Source organism: Monopterus albus, unplaced genomic scaffold (assembly GCF_001952655.1).
Source record: "Monopterus albus unplaced genomic scaffold, M_albus_1.0 scaffold13.1, whole genome shotgun sequence".
Classification (NCBI taxonomy): domain Eukaryota; kingdom Metazoa; phylum Chordata; class Actinopteri; order Synbranchiformes; family Synbranchidae; genus Monopterus; species Monopterus albus.
In genome coordinates, this window is record NW_018127893.1 from 1,626,369 (window position 1) to 1,644,546 (window position 18,178).

General features: G+C 39.2%; 2 protein-coding genes across 4 annotated transcripts in view; one reads left to right on the plus strand and one right to left on the minus strand.

Annotated features, from left to right (window-relative positions):
* The window catches only part of dhrs7 (dehydrogenase/reductase (SDR family) member 7), a 4,252-nt gene extending 746 nt beyond the window's left edge, over nucleotides 1-3,506 (minus strand). The window contains exons 1-6 of the mRNA XM_020590948.1: nucleotides 3,184-3,506; nucleotides 2,408-2,560; nucleotides 2,011-2,117; nucleotides 1,608-1,847; nucleotides 1,240-1,362; nucleotides 884-1,099 (exon numbers count right to left, since the gene is read on the minus strand). Of these exons, the coding sequence (XP_020446604.1) occupies nucleotides 884-1,099; nucleotides 1,240-1,362; nucleotides 1,608-1,847; nucleotides 2,011-2,117; nucleotides 2,408-2,560; nucleotides 3,184-3,313 (969 nt within the window). The 5' untranslated portion in view covers nucleotides 3,314-3,506. The remainder of the gene's footprint in view (nucleotides 1-883; nucleotides 1,100-1,239; nucleotides 1,363-1,607; nucleotides 1,848-2,010; nucleotides 2,118-2,407; nucleotides 2,561-3,183) is intronic.
* Nucleotides 3,507-5,113: 1,607 nt separating this feature from the next.
* Nucleotides 5,114-17,415, plus strand: ppm1aa (protein phosphatase, Mg2+/Mn2+ dependent, 1Aa). Of its 3 annotated transcripts, none has more exons than XM_020591092.1 (6): nucleotides 5,114-5,577; nucleotides 6,479-7,332; nucleotides 7,439-7,556; nucleotides 9,604-9,715; nucleotides 9,844-9,901; nucleotides 17,015-17,415. In XM_020591092.1, exons 2-6 carry the CDS (start codon nucleotides 6,496-6,498, stop codon nucleotides 17,042-17,044), a joined length of 1,155 nt encoding a protein of 384 aa, XP_020446748.1. In that variant the 5' UTR covers nucleotides 5,114-5,577; nucleotides 6,479-6,495; the 3' UTR covers nucleotides 17,045-17,415. The 3 variants fall into 3 exon arrangements, with proteins under 3 accessions (XP_020446748.1, XP_020446746.1, XP_020446747.1); XM_020591090.1 differs by lacking the exon at nucleotides 17,015-17,415 and adding an exon at nucleotides 12,058-12,897; XM_020591091.1 differs by lacking the exons at nucleotides 5,114-5,577; nucleotides 17,015-17,415 and adding exons at nucleotides 5,634-6,277; nucleotides 12,058-12,898.
* The last annotated feature ends 763 nt before the right edge of the window (nucleotides 17,416-18,178 follow it).

Genomic DNA, 18,178 nt, shown 5'->3' on the forward strand with positions numbered 1-18,178 from the left:
AGACATCAGTTTAATTAATTTAGTCTCCACAGGATACATCACAGACTGAAGCATAAGTTTGTGACTCTCCAATGTCTGGCCAGTTGGAACGTGACATTTCTGCACGGCCCTCAGCTATGGCTGACCAGCACAGGCCACCAGACGGTCTGGTCAGTCAGTCAGCCAGCAGGGAAGTAGTCATGTTCTCTGTCATATCCTGGCTATTGTCTTCTTACTAGACTCAAGCAAGGTCATGAACAGCTGAGCCAAGACAGCTCTGTATTGTGGCTGCCATGTTACGGCTTTGCACAAAGGTAAAATCTGCCTACCACCACCTCTGAAGTTCACAAATTCACTTTACAAAGGGTTATATGTGGGACTATCAACAAGTTCGGTAACTTTCTGGAGTCTATGCTGGTTGACGGGCAGCTTCTCAGAACCAAATTCTCCTTTATGCACTTAGTTTTTTTTAAGGATTACACAAATGATACATTAAAACTATTCCTTTAAAGTTAGTTGAAGCTATGCTGGGAGGTTGAATCAGGAGTATGATTTACTAGAGAAAATTAATCCTCTTTCACTGTAGCACACAAGTTTAAATGAGTTACTTTTTAACTGTAGAAAGGTGGCGATGGGGGGTGATAATTAGTTCATTCAGGCCAAATTTAAAAAATGCACTAGACATCTCCATGCATATATGACAGATGTGCTTACTAGCGCTCACAAAGCTTTCATGTGAGAGAATGAAAGTGGGTAAACATCAGTAGGACATACTGTATCTGGATTTTTACCAATGTATTAGTACTTGCATGGGTAGACAGTGAGGATCCTATTTACCGCTATGTCACTGATGTACCCAAACTAAAGGCATGTACATTTTTCTAGAGAACATTATTATACCTACCATACCAGCTTTGAAATTCTGCACCCTTTTCTTGCCCAAGATGTTTGTGATGAACCAGGCAATTGTGGGAGTGTATTGCCAGGCGTAGTTGAACAGGAGGAAGGGCTGCTTTGCGATCCACATTTCCTTGATACCATTGGCAATTCCCACCAGCATTAAATGCACACAGCGGCTTGTTGGCATCTTGTATTCCTGGTTGCCAGCTGTGGCCACAGGCTTAGGTAATGGAAGGAAAAAGAGCTTACTGAACTCACACTACTGAAACAACTACTGTGATATCACATCACATACCTTATATCGAATACAGGATTTTTATGTTCAAAATCAACAGCTCTATAGCAAATACAATACACTACCTTGTTCAGCTCTTCTGTGAAGGCGTTGTGGACGATCTGCGATTGCACAGGCCCTGGACACACTGTGCTGATGAGTAGTTCTGGATAGTCAGTCAGCTCAGTCCGAAGGGAATTAAAGAATCCCTGTGGACAAGTAACTATCAGGAAAGACTGATTTTTTTTCCCAATCACTTGTAAAGGTAATTTTACATACAGCACTAATAAAACATTAAGGATACATGTAAAGGTAGATCAACCAGAACTGCTCTGAGAAACAGATACATTGGCAAAAACTGTCTGAACACAGAACTGGCATAAATCTGAGAAAAAATTAGAAAACATCAAACTCTGACTATTGTAGTTCAGCACCAAACAACTCCTGTTTTCACCTGAAGAGCATGCTTGCTGGCAGAGTATCCTGTTCCCAGCGGCGCCCCAGCGAGGCCAACCACACTGCTGACAGTCACAATGCTCCCTGTGCCTCGCTTTGTCATGTGAGGCAGCACCTGCTTGGTGATGGAGACCGTACCCAGGAAGTTGAGCTCCATCAAGGCCTGGTACACATCAACATTGGTCTCTAAGAACAGAGAACGCTGGCTTCGGCCACCATTGTTTATTAGGATATCAACCTGAAAAGGTAAGAAAAAAGCAGACAGAAACAGAACCAGAAACAAGGACAACAGCATGATTTGAATCTCTATAATTTCTTTTTGTTAATCAAACAGAAATGTTGCAATGAAACTAATGATGGAAAAGCATTGTATTATAATAGAGCAATTGCATTGTTCTGACATGTCCAAAGTGCTGGATTGCAGTTTTCATCTTTTCCTCATGCGACGCCCTCTCCAACAAATCAAGTGGAAGAACAAAAATATCTTCATCCTGGAGGTTGGACTGTTCTGGAAGAACAAATGACAAAAAAAAAAATCAGCAGGCCAAAAGTGAGTAAGACTGAATGAAAATGAAACAAACTCAGGTGACACACAAAAACCATTAAGTGATTTATTGTTGGTTTGAGAATGAAGGGTAACTGCAGGAAAAAATAAATAAATAACCAAATCTTAGGACAATGTTATTATTGTATTGCACTGGAGTGTTGTTAAAGAATTTAAACTGGTGAATGTTAAGAAGCCTTTTTTTGCCCAGGCCAGTCAGTAACATGCAAAAAGTAATGAAATGATTCTCTCACCTAAACAGCACCGTTTTACCCTGTTTAGCTCATCCTCACGTCGAGCTGACAGGATGAGACGTGACCCACACCTTGCCAGCTGGTATGCCAGCTCCTCTCCGATCCCGCTGGAGGCTCCAGTGATCCACACCACTAAACCTTTCAGCTTAGTCTCTGGTTAACACAATATCACCACTGTCAGCATCTCAAACAGAACTTAACAACTACTTTGTACATTACTGACTGGACTTTAGACATTAGATGGGTGTTGTAGTGGCAGGTTTAACACAGCATACTAGTGATAGCCCCTCACTTACAGCAAATACAACAGAAGACATTTTGACAAGGCACAGTACTTTTATTTGGAGTAGTTTCTTTTTATGGTAGGCCTATTTTAAACTTGCACCACTGCAGAAAAAAAGGTTTTATACAGTTGCTTCTCATTTCACACCTATTGCTGCACTAAGAGAAATATTTTTTAAAGTAGACTACCTTCACTTATAAAATGTGTATGGGCTACATTTGACTGGTTATATTTATAAGTCTATATTTTTGGTATTATTTTAGGATTTGTGGGCTGCCACGTCTGAAAATATTAACAACTGATAGGCCTATAACCAACGTTGCACTAAACTGGAAGACTTGCAGACGTGTAGAACTGCCTAATTATTGCTTAGCGGTTTATACCAGACTCACAAGGGAATAAAACCATTACCACTGACTGCCCCATCAAATAATCAGATGAATACTATGGCTTTTTGTGGATAAAAGACTGGACACAAGAAACGGGTACTGACCTGGCCTGTGTCCTACCAGACTAGCCCACAGCAAAGTGAAGTCTGCATCCGCGAAAATGAAGCACAGGAAGTGAAATAGTAAATAAAATACTAGAAAATACCACAATGCGGACACAATGCAACAGTCCATTTGTTGGAAATGAATAAGCTGTACAATACAAACTTAGGGTTTAAGTAGTAGCTTTTAAGATGCTATCCCAAAACAAACAACAGGAAACCTATTGCGATATCACTTCCGCTCTGATATTTTCAAAGTTAAAGCTCGGTGCTCATTTATTTTGGAAAGCAAAGGATGAAACGAGAGAGAAACAAATGTAGCAGAGTTTCTGTTTACGCATGATTACCATAGAGTACCATAATGTAAAATTTTAAATAATAATGATGACATAGGGCCATCAAACAGATTCTGAAATGGTTTGCTTTTCTTAGGTAAATAGTCTACATTTTAGTTTGGATTTCTCATAGTAGCTTTAGTCAACCTTGTATTTGATTGCTGCAATAGGCCTTTTACAAATTTTCATGTTTACTGTGTGGTCATTTGATTAAAATCAAATCATATATGTAGCCTATATATAGACCAAAACTATCTATCTATCTGCTTTTAATTCCTATTGCTATCTTGAGATTGCAGAAACCATTCTTGTTCTCCATGGTGAAGGTCCGTTTTTGTAATAATGACGTTAAACCACAACAGTTACTCAAAAACATAGCCTTCTGGTTCTTATTGTGATCCTTGTTTCAAAACAAAATTCTCTTGCAAAACAGATGGGAAACCAAAATTAGCTACTCTCACTGTGTTAAAGAGACAGGTGGATTTTTTTTATGTTACAATAATGCACATGACAACAGAGAATGAACAAAAGAAAAATAGGCAACCATGACATTGGGAGAGTTACAGATCGTCCTACAATAGAACATTACTGTTACATAATGTAAGGCATTTTTGGAATGGACACATGATGTTGCTGATGGCTTATATTCATCACTAGTTAAGTGTTTGTTTGTTTCTATATTGAGCTTTGTGGTGCATCTATTTACAGTGTCAGTGTAGACCATGCATGGGGTTTATATTCCAATTAAAACATACACATGGTGGTTACTTTACATGCTGATTCTTTGACCAACAAAAACAAATAAGTTATTAAAGAACTATGGCTGGGTATTGATATTGGTATAGTTATTTTGGAGAATACAAACATGTTTTGACACCTCCTTTTTTCATTATATGAACTATATTAAACTGGTCAATTCACTGGTTTAATCTCTAAATAAAATAAATATGGTAAACTTATAAATGTTGCCTGGTACAAAAAATGAATCAAAGAATAAATTAACTAGCCTAAGGACTTGAACAAATGACCTCAGGATTTCTCATGTCCTTGGCATGGCCTTGCTTGTTAGCTTTTTAACAACAAATGAAAAAGGAAGGAAAACTGGAATTACTGGAATGTAATATCTAAATTCATGATCTTTTCATATTTCTCTGTATAGCCTCGTCCTTGTCTAGCACAGTCTTCAGTCAATTCTTTGCAATGCCCTGCACACTATATAGGCTATTTGTACTTGTGACATTATCTGCATTTTCCCTTTTCACTCTATTTACAATTTTTCATCTTGAATTTTTATCTATTATAATTATTTTTTAATCATTATTTTTAACAGCAATCCACAGCATCATCGAAACCCTGTAGCATGCCACATTGCAATACACTGTACATATTACTTGTATATGTGAGAAACATATATTTGAATGCCTTGAATGTATCCCATGTGCAAGCTATGCCTTCCTTTATGTGACAGTGGCGCACAGTGTGCTCAATATGGATTTCTTTTTTATAAGGGCTACAATCAATTTAAGTACAGTTGTGTGATATAGTGTGCAGGCTATCAGATTCGGGGACTCCGTATCGTTATATATACGCCCTCTGTGTAGCAGCAACAACTCTTCAGGGATGATGTCATGTTTTCGAGTACGCAACCTGCAACATCCGGGACCTGTCTCTGTGGCTCTGTACTCCTCAGAAGCTAACGTTAGCTAGCAAGCTGTCAAGCGGAGAGGCTGGGACAGACGTTTCAGCTTCCTCCTGACTTGGCCACACAAACCTCCGGCCCACAAATTCACAAGAAAATTTGTAGGACTATACTTTAGATCGTCAGCTGAGATAATGTAATGTATCACGGGCGTACGCAGAGGCACCTCAGCACCTACACAATTTATATGCATTGAGTGTTGTGTAACGATTGCTCATTGCTAACTAACTGGCTAGCTAGCCTAGCTAAGCCGTCGCAAACCCCCTAGTTTCGTCGGTGTAGCTTTTCTTGGGTGTACTGCGACCGTCAGTCCTGGTCACTGTCGCAGCTTCCGTTGCTGTCAGCCGCTATTTTGGATAGTTGGTAAGTGATAAGATGTTTATAATTGAGCTAGCAGCTGTTGAAGAGTGTTGGGCAGCTAGCAATGTTCGCATGTAGCGAGCGTACGTTAGCAAGGCCGAAGGCTCTCCTTGCCTCAACATTACGTTAGCAAACCATGGTAGAGAGGCCTGTCAAAGTTAGCTGTGAGGGACAGGGGTCAAGGCCCACAACTAGACAACCCTGTTTGTTTATTTGCGTTGTGCTTTGGATTTGCTATAGAGTTAACTTTTTCCATTAAACGTATTGCAAAATGTGTCCTTGCTCAGTAGGTTTATGGTGTAAAAAACTTAAAACGTTAATGTTGGATCTCCCGAGACTGTGTTGTGTGGTTATCGAATAATATGTTAGCTCACGTTAGCTCTGAGGACGTGTATCAATTGCTTTAACTAGTATTAGCCTTACTAACTAGTGAGATGTTTTGAGGTCAGTGAGATCCTGTCCAGTGGTGTAGCCAAATACGATTTAATAACTTAGTTTGTGTCTTAACATTTCATGTTAAGCTTGATCACCCAGTGGTTTATGGGCGTTTTAATTTGATCCACACCAGCAGTCTTCCTAATACGTAGCTAAAATGTGTACACAGTTCTACTATTTTTAGATTAGAGCAGGGTGTGTAAACTGGGCTCCAAGACGCAAATCTTTTGCCACAAATGGATGGAAGATGTGCAGAGTTAATCTCAAGGTCTTGTCTGAAACATTCTGTCCTTCTTCTGTGTAGCAGTAGACATTTTTTTTAAATTATTCAGACCCCACCCCCTTACCTTTCCATAATAACATAATTAGATGAATATTGATACAAGTTCTAAAATTACTGCCAATTTTATAAAGCACAAAACTGTTGCAATATCTTGTAAATGGGTTAATGTCTTTACATTTGTTGCAGGTTTTAAGAGGGACACAATGGGTGCTTTTCTGGACAAACCAAAGATGGAAAAATACAATTCCCATGGTGAAGGTAACACTCTGAGGTATGGGCTGAGCAGCATGCAGGGTTGGCGTGTAGAGATGGAAGATGCACACACAGCAGTAATTGGTCTGCCTCATGGTCTCGATTTCTGGTCATTCTTTGCTGTTTATGACGGGCATGCTGGCTCTCAAGTGGCCAAGTACTGCTGTGAGCACCTACTGGAGCACATCACCAGCAACTCAGACTTCCAGAGTGCTCTGCAGGAGGACCCCTCTGTGGATAGTGTGAAGAATGGGATCCGCACAGGATTTCTGCAGATTGATGAACACATGCGAACCATCTCTGAGAAGAAGCACAGTGTGGATCGCAGTGGCTCCACTGCAGTGGGAGTGATGATTTCTCCGAACCATATCTACTTTATCAACTGTGGCGATTCACGAGGGCTCCTCAGCCGGGGTGGAGCTGTGCACTTCTTCACACAGGATCACAAACCCAGCAACCCTCTGGAGAAGGAAAGGATCCAGAATGCCGGTGGCTCAGTCATGATCCAGCGAGTTAATGGGTCCCTAGCTGTGTCTCGGGCTCTGGGAGACTTCGACTACAAGTGTGTACATGGGAAAGGCCCGACAGAGCAGCTTGTGTCTCCTGAGCCTGAAGTTTATGCAATAGAGAGATGTGAGGGGGAAGATGAATTCATTATACTAGCTTGCGATGGCATCTGGGATGTCATGGCCAATGAGGAACTGTGTGACTTTGTCAGATCAAGGCTAGAGGTGACAGATGATCTTGAAAGAGTCAGCAATGAAATTGTTGATACCTGTTTGTACAAGGTATGGCATGTCCACAGAACCTGCACTGACATTTTGTTCAGACTTGACTGTTTTAGTGTCATGGTTGATTTACTTGACCTTTGTGTTTATTTTTTATTTTCCACAGGGAAGCCGGGACAATATGAGTGTTGTGTTAATCTGCTTTGCTGCAGCCCCTAAGGTATCCCCGGAAGCAGTGAAACGTGAGGCTGAGCTGGATAAATATCTGGAGGCCAGAGTAGAAGGTATGGGAGAAATATATTAGGAATGTCCCAATCTTTTTTTTTTTTTTTTTTTTGGGCCCCTTATAAAGGTTAATATTAATATCTGACTGTTCTGATCTGATACTTGTATTTACCTACAGTAAATGCTCATTAAATATCTGACATGTTAAAATTGAAATTAATCTGTACATGTCAGGAGCCTCTTGGTCCAAATGCTGGATCAGGTCTTGGTCCAAAAATATTAAGTTTATTAACTTTAATTATTTATAGGAATAAATAATAACTTGGAGCTGTACAACACACACTCAGAACTACAGATTCATTATAGGGCAGATAGACTATTTTGTATCTGTATGTGTGCACATGGTTTGTGTAACCAGCCCAATTTAGATATCCTTGTTTGACATTAATGCTGCATTAAAAGGTGGTGGCTATTGTAGCACCACTGGACAAAAGCATAAAATGTAACACGTCTACACTGAAACACAGCATATGCAGAGTGTAACATCACGTGTACATCATGGGAGGCTTGTGTCTATACCAGGTGCGTGTTCAGTCATTCGTATGAAGTGTGTACAAAAAAAAAATAAAAATGCAGAGGATCCTACAGAAACATTTTGAAGTAGGGAAAACTACTGTCCAAAACTCAAAATAATAGACCACAAGGGAATTCCTGGCTATGCTTGCATGCATGCTTGAATACAGTAAATTCTACCCCATGGCAAATCAGCAAATAAAAGTGACACACACTTTAAAAAGAACTGCCCTGCTAAGTAGGATTCATGTAACTGATGATAGATTTGTTTTAACTCTGTTTACTTCATGTATTTCTCTATTTTGGTGTATGTGGAACTAGACCAGCGAGCTTCCGTTGTTTTGGTGGATTCTGTGGAGTATTTTATGTGTGTAGCTCCGGAGGGGGGGGAAAAAAAATAAAAAAAAAAAAGACTTGAAGCTAAATATAGGCTTCAGGTTGTGGCTCTGTGCATAAAGCACGAGTGATATGTCGGCCAGCACACAGGCAGTGTAGACAGCTGGACTAATTAATATAGCAGCTTATCCTTTGCATGACGTGTACATCTCAAAAACATGACTGAGTGCTCAAATACAGAACTGTAGTAAATAAGGATCAGAATTGGATCGGCTTTATTCTGGCTGATACTGATCTTGTGAAATATGCCCGGATTGGCACCAATATCGATACTTATTATCAGATCAGGACATCTCTATATTGTATATATGATATTTTTGGCTTAGTAGACCACCACAGAAAGTAGGTTATGGACAAAATAATTCATCTTCCCCTTTTGGTTATGATCGTTTCCTTGTCAGTTTTTACATCAAATTTTAAATACTGCTGCCTTATTTACATTATTAATATTTAAATTGATAGAAAATTGCAAAGTTTATATGCCATAGTTTTGTGTACAGTCAGTGAAAATCCAAATCGCCGTCTGAAGGAAGCAGTTGTTTTCCTTTGATTCACTTACAATCACAGAGCATCTGCAGTGGACAGAAAGAACAGAACATGAAAACAGGCACATTTACTGGGTGTAATGTAGGCATTACAATGTTACTGTAATCTGCTTGATTCTAGCTGCTGGGGGTTCTTAAATGTCTAATTTATTTTCATTGGATTACTCATCATCACAATCTTATCCTTTTAAGCAGGTCTCTATATCAGTTTAATGTTAATGTTCTGTGCATTATAGTCCCGCTGAAAAGTTCTAAATACTGAAACATCAACTTGCAGACTTCTTGTTCTTTGTGGTGAAATTGCCACCAGCTTTAAAATATGCAACATTCATAACATTTTCCTTTTTGAGGACCTAAATCAAGTATTTACTACAGTCCATGGACAGTTGCATGTTAATTATTTTTGCTGTTTTCTAAAGAATAGTCAACATGTTTTCAATCTTAACATGGTTACTGGTGACATCACAACCACAAAAATTACTTGGTTAATATTTTCAGTCATATTTCTGTACTGCACATTCTTACATAGCTAACATTAATCTAACTGTTAAATTTTATATATCAATCAGAATATAATTTTGTTTTCCAACAGAGATCATCAAAAAACAAGGGGATGAAGGTGCCCCGGATCTGGTTCATGTTATGCGGACGTTAGCATCTGAGAGCATCCCTAACCTCCCACCTGGAGGAGAGCTGGCAAGCAAGTGAGTGAGCTTTGTTGTTGGACCTTATCAAACAATGAAAAGTTTGGTTTAATCACTGGATTTGTGTGTTTACTTTATTTCATGTAAAGACAGCTAACATTGAATATTTTTGTATATTTTCTTCTCAGACGAAGTGTTATTGAAGCGGTGTACAACAAGCTGAATCCCTACCGAAGTGATGACACAGTAAGTAATCCCAGCTTGTCTTTAACTCCCCTGTAGGTGTGCTTTGTTTAGTGTGTGCATGCTCTTTGATGTGTGACGATCAAGTTCTAACCAGTTTTTGCATGTTATTAGTATTCAGTGAGATGGAACAATGAAATAAGCTTCAAATTGCAGTTGGAAAAAAACCATTATAGATCGATCCTGTCATGACACAGTGACTTGTCCACAGTAGCTTTATGTGAATCTTTAAAGCTGAGAAATGGATGAAAACATCAGCTCTTACTATACTACACGTTTGGTATGGCTGACACAAGCAGAAAGTGGTTTGTTTTTGTTAAACGGTCTAAGTAATTCTTCAGGGACAAAACTTGCTTTAATCCTGACATAGGGCCGTGATTACATTATAAGTTCTGTGCCATAAAGGCTCAGTCTACGGCCTCATGAGCTGATTTCAGTAGTAACTTTAATGTTTAACTAACATTTTTTTAAATCAGCGTGAAAAGAGCTAATAAGTGAAATTGTCTGGTGTTTGTGTGGATGGAATCGACATTGCGTTCTCATAAACCCATTTCAGACGTGCTCTTAATTCCATTAATCTCATGGCAAAAATGAAGCCGACGCGTTCAGGACATGGGGGTAATGTCTGAATGAAGTGTTAAGGAACACTAATGTAAAAGGACATGGGGGTAATGTCTGAATGAAGTGTTAAGGAACACTAATGTAAAAGGACATGGGGGTAATGTCTGAATGAAGCGTTAAGGAACATTAGCGTTAATGTAACCTGTGTTTTGAATGACAGAAACCAGTTGCTTTAGCAGTTGGTTGAAGCCAGCAGTGCCGTGTATCCCATGTCTGAAAGGGGCTTTATATACCTGATGATAGGGATGCACCAATACCACTTTTTTCCAGACCAAGTATGAGTATTTACGTTTGCGTACAAGTAGAGTATGATAAAAGTACTTAACCATAGTAATAATATTTCTACTATAAAAATCAAAATGGCCATAAAAGTGCTGTGATTTTAGAGTTAATTTATGTTCTCATGAAATCTTAGAATAGAGCCTTTAACTTTCTGATTGTGATTAAATAAACCAGCCCTGTGATAGACTGGTGACCTGTCCAGGGTGTATCCTGCCTCTCACCCAGTGTCAGCTGGGATTGGCTCCAGCACAATACACCTGTACTGGTAGAGGAGCCATTGAGCCTCCAAGTCCACAGGACTTCAACTAACTTCCTTATAGAGAGCTAATCAGACTCAACTGCTAACTACATAGAGCATTTGCTTTCCTTTCTTTCACAACAATTAACGTCAATCAGCATAACGCTCACCGTATGGGTTTAGTGGGTGAATGGGACCATGGGGTGAGTGAAGATGTCCCATTCTTTTAAGTTTGCGTTCTGCTATTTAACAGATCTTGGGCCATTTGGCATTACTCTCTCCATTACTGGAGGATTTTGTTGCACATATTTAGTGCTGTCATCACAAGTAAAATAGAAACTTCTCTCTATTCCATTTTGTGTGTGTGTACTTGTGGGCGCACCCCTCCCTTCCTCTCGCCCTTTACAGACACAGAGAGCAGAGCCTTGTGGTCAGCTTTGCTTTTGTTATTGTCACTTCTTAAAATGTATTGAAATGGCTGAAATTCAGCATCCATCTAAGAACCTGCTCAACCAGCGCCAGGCTGGCATGTTGTTGCTGACGACTTTTATGAGTACAAGTAATGGGGCGCGGTATTGAACCCAGTTCTCGGTACTGGTATGGGTGCATCCCTGCTTAACAAACTTTGCTCAACAGTCCTTTGTATATACACAGACCGCAAAGCTGGTCCCCTGTCCACTTAGATATTGGGCTTTTCATCAAATAAACTCACTGGCTCAGCTATATTTTAATTAGCCAACAGACCGCTTGTGTGTATTACATGGTGCAGACTGAATACAAACTGGGCTAAATTGAGATTTCTTTTGCCAACATTTTACACAAAGTTATACACAGAAAAATTAATTTTAGTAAAATTAAGATCCTGGAAATGTTTGCAGATTAATACCAAGTGACTCATAGGAATCTTATTTTGTGCTATTCAGCCTTTTAAGTGATTAGTCCCTTGAACCACCTTCAGGTCTTCTAGGACACATCCATTATCATCTTAGTACAGCTCAATATTGTCCACTTTTTGCAGATTTGTTCCAGCCTGGTCAAGCGTGAAGGGGAGAAGCTATGAACAGCTTTCTTAAAAATTATTAATTATTATTCAAACTTGAGGTCTACTGGACTTGCATAGTTTTCTTCTGAAGCCAGCCCAGTGTTGACTTGGCTCTGAGTAACGTACTGTAGGGGTGTAACACTATACTGTTGCACAGTATTTCACAGTTAAAAATATGATATGAAATCATGAAGACAGGAATACATTTGCATATCAAGTTATTAATACTGTGTGCAGAGAAAAATATGGAATTTTCTGATGTTTTATTTATTCAGTATTAAAATGTTATCCATCATACAGTGGAGTAACTATAGTGTTACACCCCTAGTGTTCTGTGGTTGCCCTTTTAAAGCAGTAGTATTTGGTCTTTCCTATCAGATTCTACTGGAAATATGTCTATATTTGGCCCTATTCATTGTATTCATACAGCTGCTGCAAAAAAGTGACACTGTCAGAACTATAATTGATAGCATGTACTGTAACATTAGGGCTAAAGAGTTTTTTGGTCATTTGATCAGACCACCGTGTCTGTTTGCATCCTGCTCTCATAGTCTCATTGTTTGCATCATTATGTGTCTTCTTTTTAAGAAACAGACAATCTGTCATGGAGCCCTTGTGTTTATTACGTATATTTTTTTTTCCAAGTTCCACCAGTAGCATTTTGCATAGCTTTGATGTTTTGCTCCACGTTGTTTTTGGTGCTGTGGTTCAACCTGCTTGTTGTTTCTGTTTGCTCAGTTTGGATCAACAACCACCTTTTATAAAGTCTCTACATTATTTTACTATTTAAGTGAAGGACCCTGTTGTGCTTTCTAAAATTTCAACATTGTAGAAATTGTCTATCATTTATTGAATGCATTCATTTGAGTCATTCGATCTTTTAGTTCCTCAGATAAGACCTTCACAATAATAGGTAATACCCTTATCAAGTCAAAGATGTAGTTCTATGACAAGAAAAACTAATTCCCCCTATTTTAAACTCATGTTGTATTGTAACAAAATGCAGAAAATGTTATGGGGTCATTAAGGCCATGTAATTGTTCACATTATTTTAGTAAAATTAGAAAGGCTTGTTAAGAGGGGATGTGTCATTCTGGCATAGGTCAGTATTGTGTGAAGCAAAAAGCTTGATAAGAAAGGAGGTCAGATGTAGTAAGAAGTCCACTGACTGCATACAGTTCCTTTGTGTGTAAACTTTGAATAACCATTGAAAATTTGTGGTAGGTATTTTGCATTACCCTATATCAGGGGTGGGCAATTCCAGTCCTCGAGGGCCGCTGTCCTGCTTGTTTTCCAACTATCCCTGCCTGACCTGCTGCTGATTATCTGGCTCAGGTGTGTTCAGTCAGTCAGAGGCTGGAAGATACTAATTCACTTTATCTTCCCTCACTCCACTTTCATCTAAGATGGTATCTTCCAGCTTCTGACTGGCTGAACACACCTGAGCCAGGTAATCAGCAGCAGGTCAGGCAGGGATAGTTGGAAAACAAGCAGGACAGCGGCCCTCGAGGACTGGAATTGCCCACCCCTGCCCTATATGGTTAATGACCCCTGCCCTATATGGTTAATGATTGTGCCTGAATCAGAAATAATCACGTTTTAAAACAGCTGTACTAGTTTCTAAAATTCAAATGGGCTCAACAACAAAGAAGTGGTAATAATAGAACAGACATTATTGTAGGGCTATGCCATGTGGGCATTTTTAAACGGCAGAAATCATGATACAGATATGTTAAGTAGAATGAGAATTTTAGTTTGAAACATCTGTTACTGCATTTTAACAAAAAAGATATCTGCATGACACAGACATTTTTTGCAGTTTTGTCTTGAGGAAGAAACATTTAGTCAAAGCCTTATTGACTATCTGTAAAATGTATAGATGTGTTTTGAGGTGAAAAAATATCAACTTTACATAAATTTCGGTCAGGACTATATATTACAATCCCAAATCAGAAGAAGTTGGGACAATATGTAAAATTAAAACTGAAAATGGTGATTTATAATTCATGTGTCTTGCATTGCATTGAAAACAATACAACAGTACATTATTTGATGTGATACCTTGTCAGTTTTGTTCTTTTTTTCCAAAATAAACACTCATTTCGATTCTGATGCCAGCAACACATTCCAAAAAAGGTTGGGATGGGTGCATTTTAGGGCTACTAATGAGGTTAAACAATGAAATGATGATTCCATTTGAAATGGTTGATGTCAACACTGACATGATTTGGTCCAAAGTGGCATCCAGAAAAGGCTGAGCCCTTTAGGAGCAAAAATGGGCCAAAGATCACCACTTTGCCATCATATGGGTGATAAAATTATTGACATGTTTAAAAACAATGTTCCTCAAAGAAAGAAATATAGGAAGGGCTTTGGATTATGTTACCCTCTACCGTGCATAACATGGTTTAAAGATTCAATGAATCTGGAGGGATTTCAGTGCGTGAAGGGCTCCAATCTCTCAGACAGCACTGTATCAAGTATCATCACTCTTCTATAAGTGATATAAACACATGGGCTCAGGATTACTTTGGCATACCTTTGTCAGGCACTAAAATATGTAGTTACATCCATAAATGTTGCGTAAAACTGTACTGTGACAAAAGGAAGCCCTATGTCAACAGTATCCAGAAGCTCAGTCGACTGCTATGGACTCGGAGGCATCTGGGACGGACCATCGCACAGTCCAAACATGTATTGTGGTCAGACAAATCAGTATTTCAGGCCTTTTTTTTTTTTGTAAGGAATGGACGCCATGTGCTCTGGACCAAAGACGAAAAGGGCCTTCCTGACTGTTACCAGCAGCAAGTCCAAAAGCCAGGGTCTGTTATGTTGTGGGGTTGTGTCAGTGACTTGCACTTCTGTGCTGACACCATTAATGCTGAAAAATATGGAGACATTTTGCCCATGCATATTTCGACAAGACAATGCAAAGCCTCATACTGCACACGTTGCCAAGGCCTGGGTGTGAGTGCTGGACTGGGCTTACTGCAGTCCTGACCTGTCCCCTATAATGAATGTGTGGCACATTTAAAATGAAAATTGTGTCAACGAAGACCCAGGACTGTTGTGTACTTTAAGGCTTGTTTGCAGGAGGAGTGGGACAAAGTTCCACCTGACACATTTAATCAATTGGTGTTCTCAGTTTTTTTTAAGTGTTGTTGAAAAGGAAAGTGTGATGCTGCACTGTGGTAAATGCTTTACTGACTCAACTTTTTATTTTTTTTTTGGAAAGTGTTGCAGGCATAAGAACTGAGGTCTATTTTGAACAAAGAATAAAATTGATGAGGTATCACATCAAATGCTGTGCTGCTCTATGTAATACAGGACACAGATCATTTCCAGTTTTAATTTTGATTTTGCATACCGTCACTTCAGAAGGTATTCAGACCCTTATTCCAGTATTCTGTAGAAGCCCACTGTAGTTTAGTTTTCTTGGCTAAAGTTCTAGAAGCTCTGCACACCTGGTTTTGGGTAGATCCTTTCAGGCTTCATCAGATTCAATGGGAAACATCTGGCCTGCCATCATCAGGTCTTCAGCTCTTGGTTTTTGTCCTGAGAAGCAGTCTCCTTTGCGGTACCTTGTATAAAAAAAAGATGTGTGCCTTTCTAAGCAATTCAGTTTGCCAAGGGTGGACTGGACACATCTGACCACAGTTTGGAGTGCCACAATGAAGGGTCTGAATACTTTGTAAATGAGAGATTTCAATTTTTGAAACATTTTAAATACATTTTCAGAAAGTTAGGATTTTTTTTCATTATAGCTTGTGGGTGTAAATTGCTAGGCAAAAAAGGATGTTTTATGAATTAGTATTGTTGAAAAGTCGAGACTAATCCCACACACTGCTCATCACCTGTACTCGCTTTACTGTCGATGTTTCGATCCTGAGACCTTCATTGGGAATTTTCCTAAAGAAGGTATCCGGACTGAACCAGGGAAGCAATCGTGGTCGGGCAAGGTACAAAACAGTCGTGCCTAACACTTAAGTTATATACTGTAGTTTTAAAATAATCTTCATCATAGTGTAGTGTGCAGGAAGTCTGAACACCTTCTGAAGCCACTGTAAATCAGTTTAACTAGAAGACCCCCTGAAATTGTTTTGAGGGCACTCGTTTTAGTAGAGAAGATTAATAGAGTTGCTGGAACTGTAAAACGTGGTCAGTATAAAACTCAGTCCATTTGCGGTTATACAGGCTGTTGTGGAGTAGACCTCCCTGAGCCAGTTGAAACTGTGTCAGTCTCTCTGTTGCATAGTGGAGCCAAACACTTTTCCTTGTTCACTGTGCCATAGATTTCATCCTCATATGAACCACTATCTTGCACTGTAGAGCAGGGATTTGTACAATAAAGAAATAATTTGATCAGATCTATAGCTGATAAAGGTTCACTCAGATATGCCCCAGTCAGCCAGTAAACATTGATTCTGATTCTGAACATGATTGGCAGTTATGGGAGAAAATGGCAGTCACTGCAAATTTAGTTCCTAGCATATAGTTATTGTAGTCAGTGAATCGATTTTCACATTTACTGTTCCAACCCAAAGGATGGTTAGTGCCAAGTTTATATATCACCAAAATGGTGATAGAGGCCTAAGTGGCCTCAAAAACCAGACGCCTGTCAGCTGACATCACCAGATCCCTGATGGTTATGTTGTATACCTGACAAGTTAATTAATGCTGCATTCTTAAATGGCACATTTTATACAAATCTGTTTCTTGATCTCCAGATTGGCAGAATTATTTAGAATTGCATCATAGACTGTTGTGGGGGAAAACTGGTGTGACACATACAGTATCTCTGTCAACTCCTGGATGATTTGCATTATCTGTCAGTTTCTGTCATGCATACCTAAATGTGTCCAGTTTAATAGAGACCTTATAGATGTAGAGCCAGAGTCTGAAGGGTTTTTCCTTCCTCTCTTCTCTTATCAAGGACGCTGCGTCCACAGACGACATGTGGTAACACAGCCTCCTACCACTAACACAGCATAGAGTTTACAAACCACCATCCTCTCAAGACCCACAGCAACTCAGCTCAGCAGTCTGTCTCTCTGTCACTCTGAGCTTTTGATTTCTAAGAAGGGAATTTCATGGGAGGAGGAGGAGGAGGAGGAAGAAGAAGAGGAGGAGGAAGAAGAGGAGTTGCATGCACACAAACCTGAAATAGTGCAGCACCAGTCCACTCTGGAGTTCAGGATCCCCACCGTCTTGTCTCACCTTTATGTTCACCCACTTTAATACCCTCCTACAAAAATAATCCATAACAAGTGAGTCCACAAGGTTTTTTTTTCTTTTTGTTAAATAATCAGCTTAAGCAGTAAGTTTTTTTTTTTTTTTTTTTTTTTTTGCTGTAATTAATTTGATTCACATTTCCTTGTGTGTGTTTGTATATTGCTGTTTTTGTGAAGTGCAATTGTCCTGTACAAACAGCCTGTATTTAATGCAGCTTGATTTTAAGTTAAAAAATGAAAGAAACTAAAAAGAGAACCTTTTATGCACTATCTGGCTTTTCCTGCTTTTCTGGAATTCTAACAAATGTCTGTTTGGTGAATATTACTGCTTGTCCTCCAGGCACGTCTCTGCGCTTTTCTTTCTTTTTGTTTTGTTTTCAGTTAGTTTATGCTCCTTTAAGAAACGGGTAAATTGTATAGTTGACAGCACAGTAAGCTCTCTATATCAAACCATTTAAATCCTAATAATTTTTCCCTGTGCATTTTTATTGTATTTTATTTTTGTAAGTGGAGTTCTGTACATGCTCAAATAATAATGGCAAAATGTTTCTTAGTCATTTTGGAAGTGTGAAGTGAAAAATAATCCCTTTTTTTCCCCCCCCATTGAGGCATCTGATGAGAAAGAAAGACCCCTATTAACATGTTTGTCTGTGCATATAGATACTTTCAAGCATGCATGGGTGCTTGTGTGTATGTATGTGCGCCAGTGTGTTAATGTAAAGGCAGATCTGTACATGCAACTCTAATTTAAATGCATTAAGGTGGTTCAAACAACAGACCAGGCTGGAGTTTAAGTGAAGTGTTCTCCCATTGTGTGCCCATTGTCTGCCTTTTTTCCTCCCCATTGTTCCATATCAATCCCACAT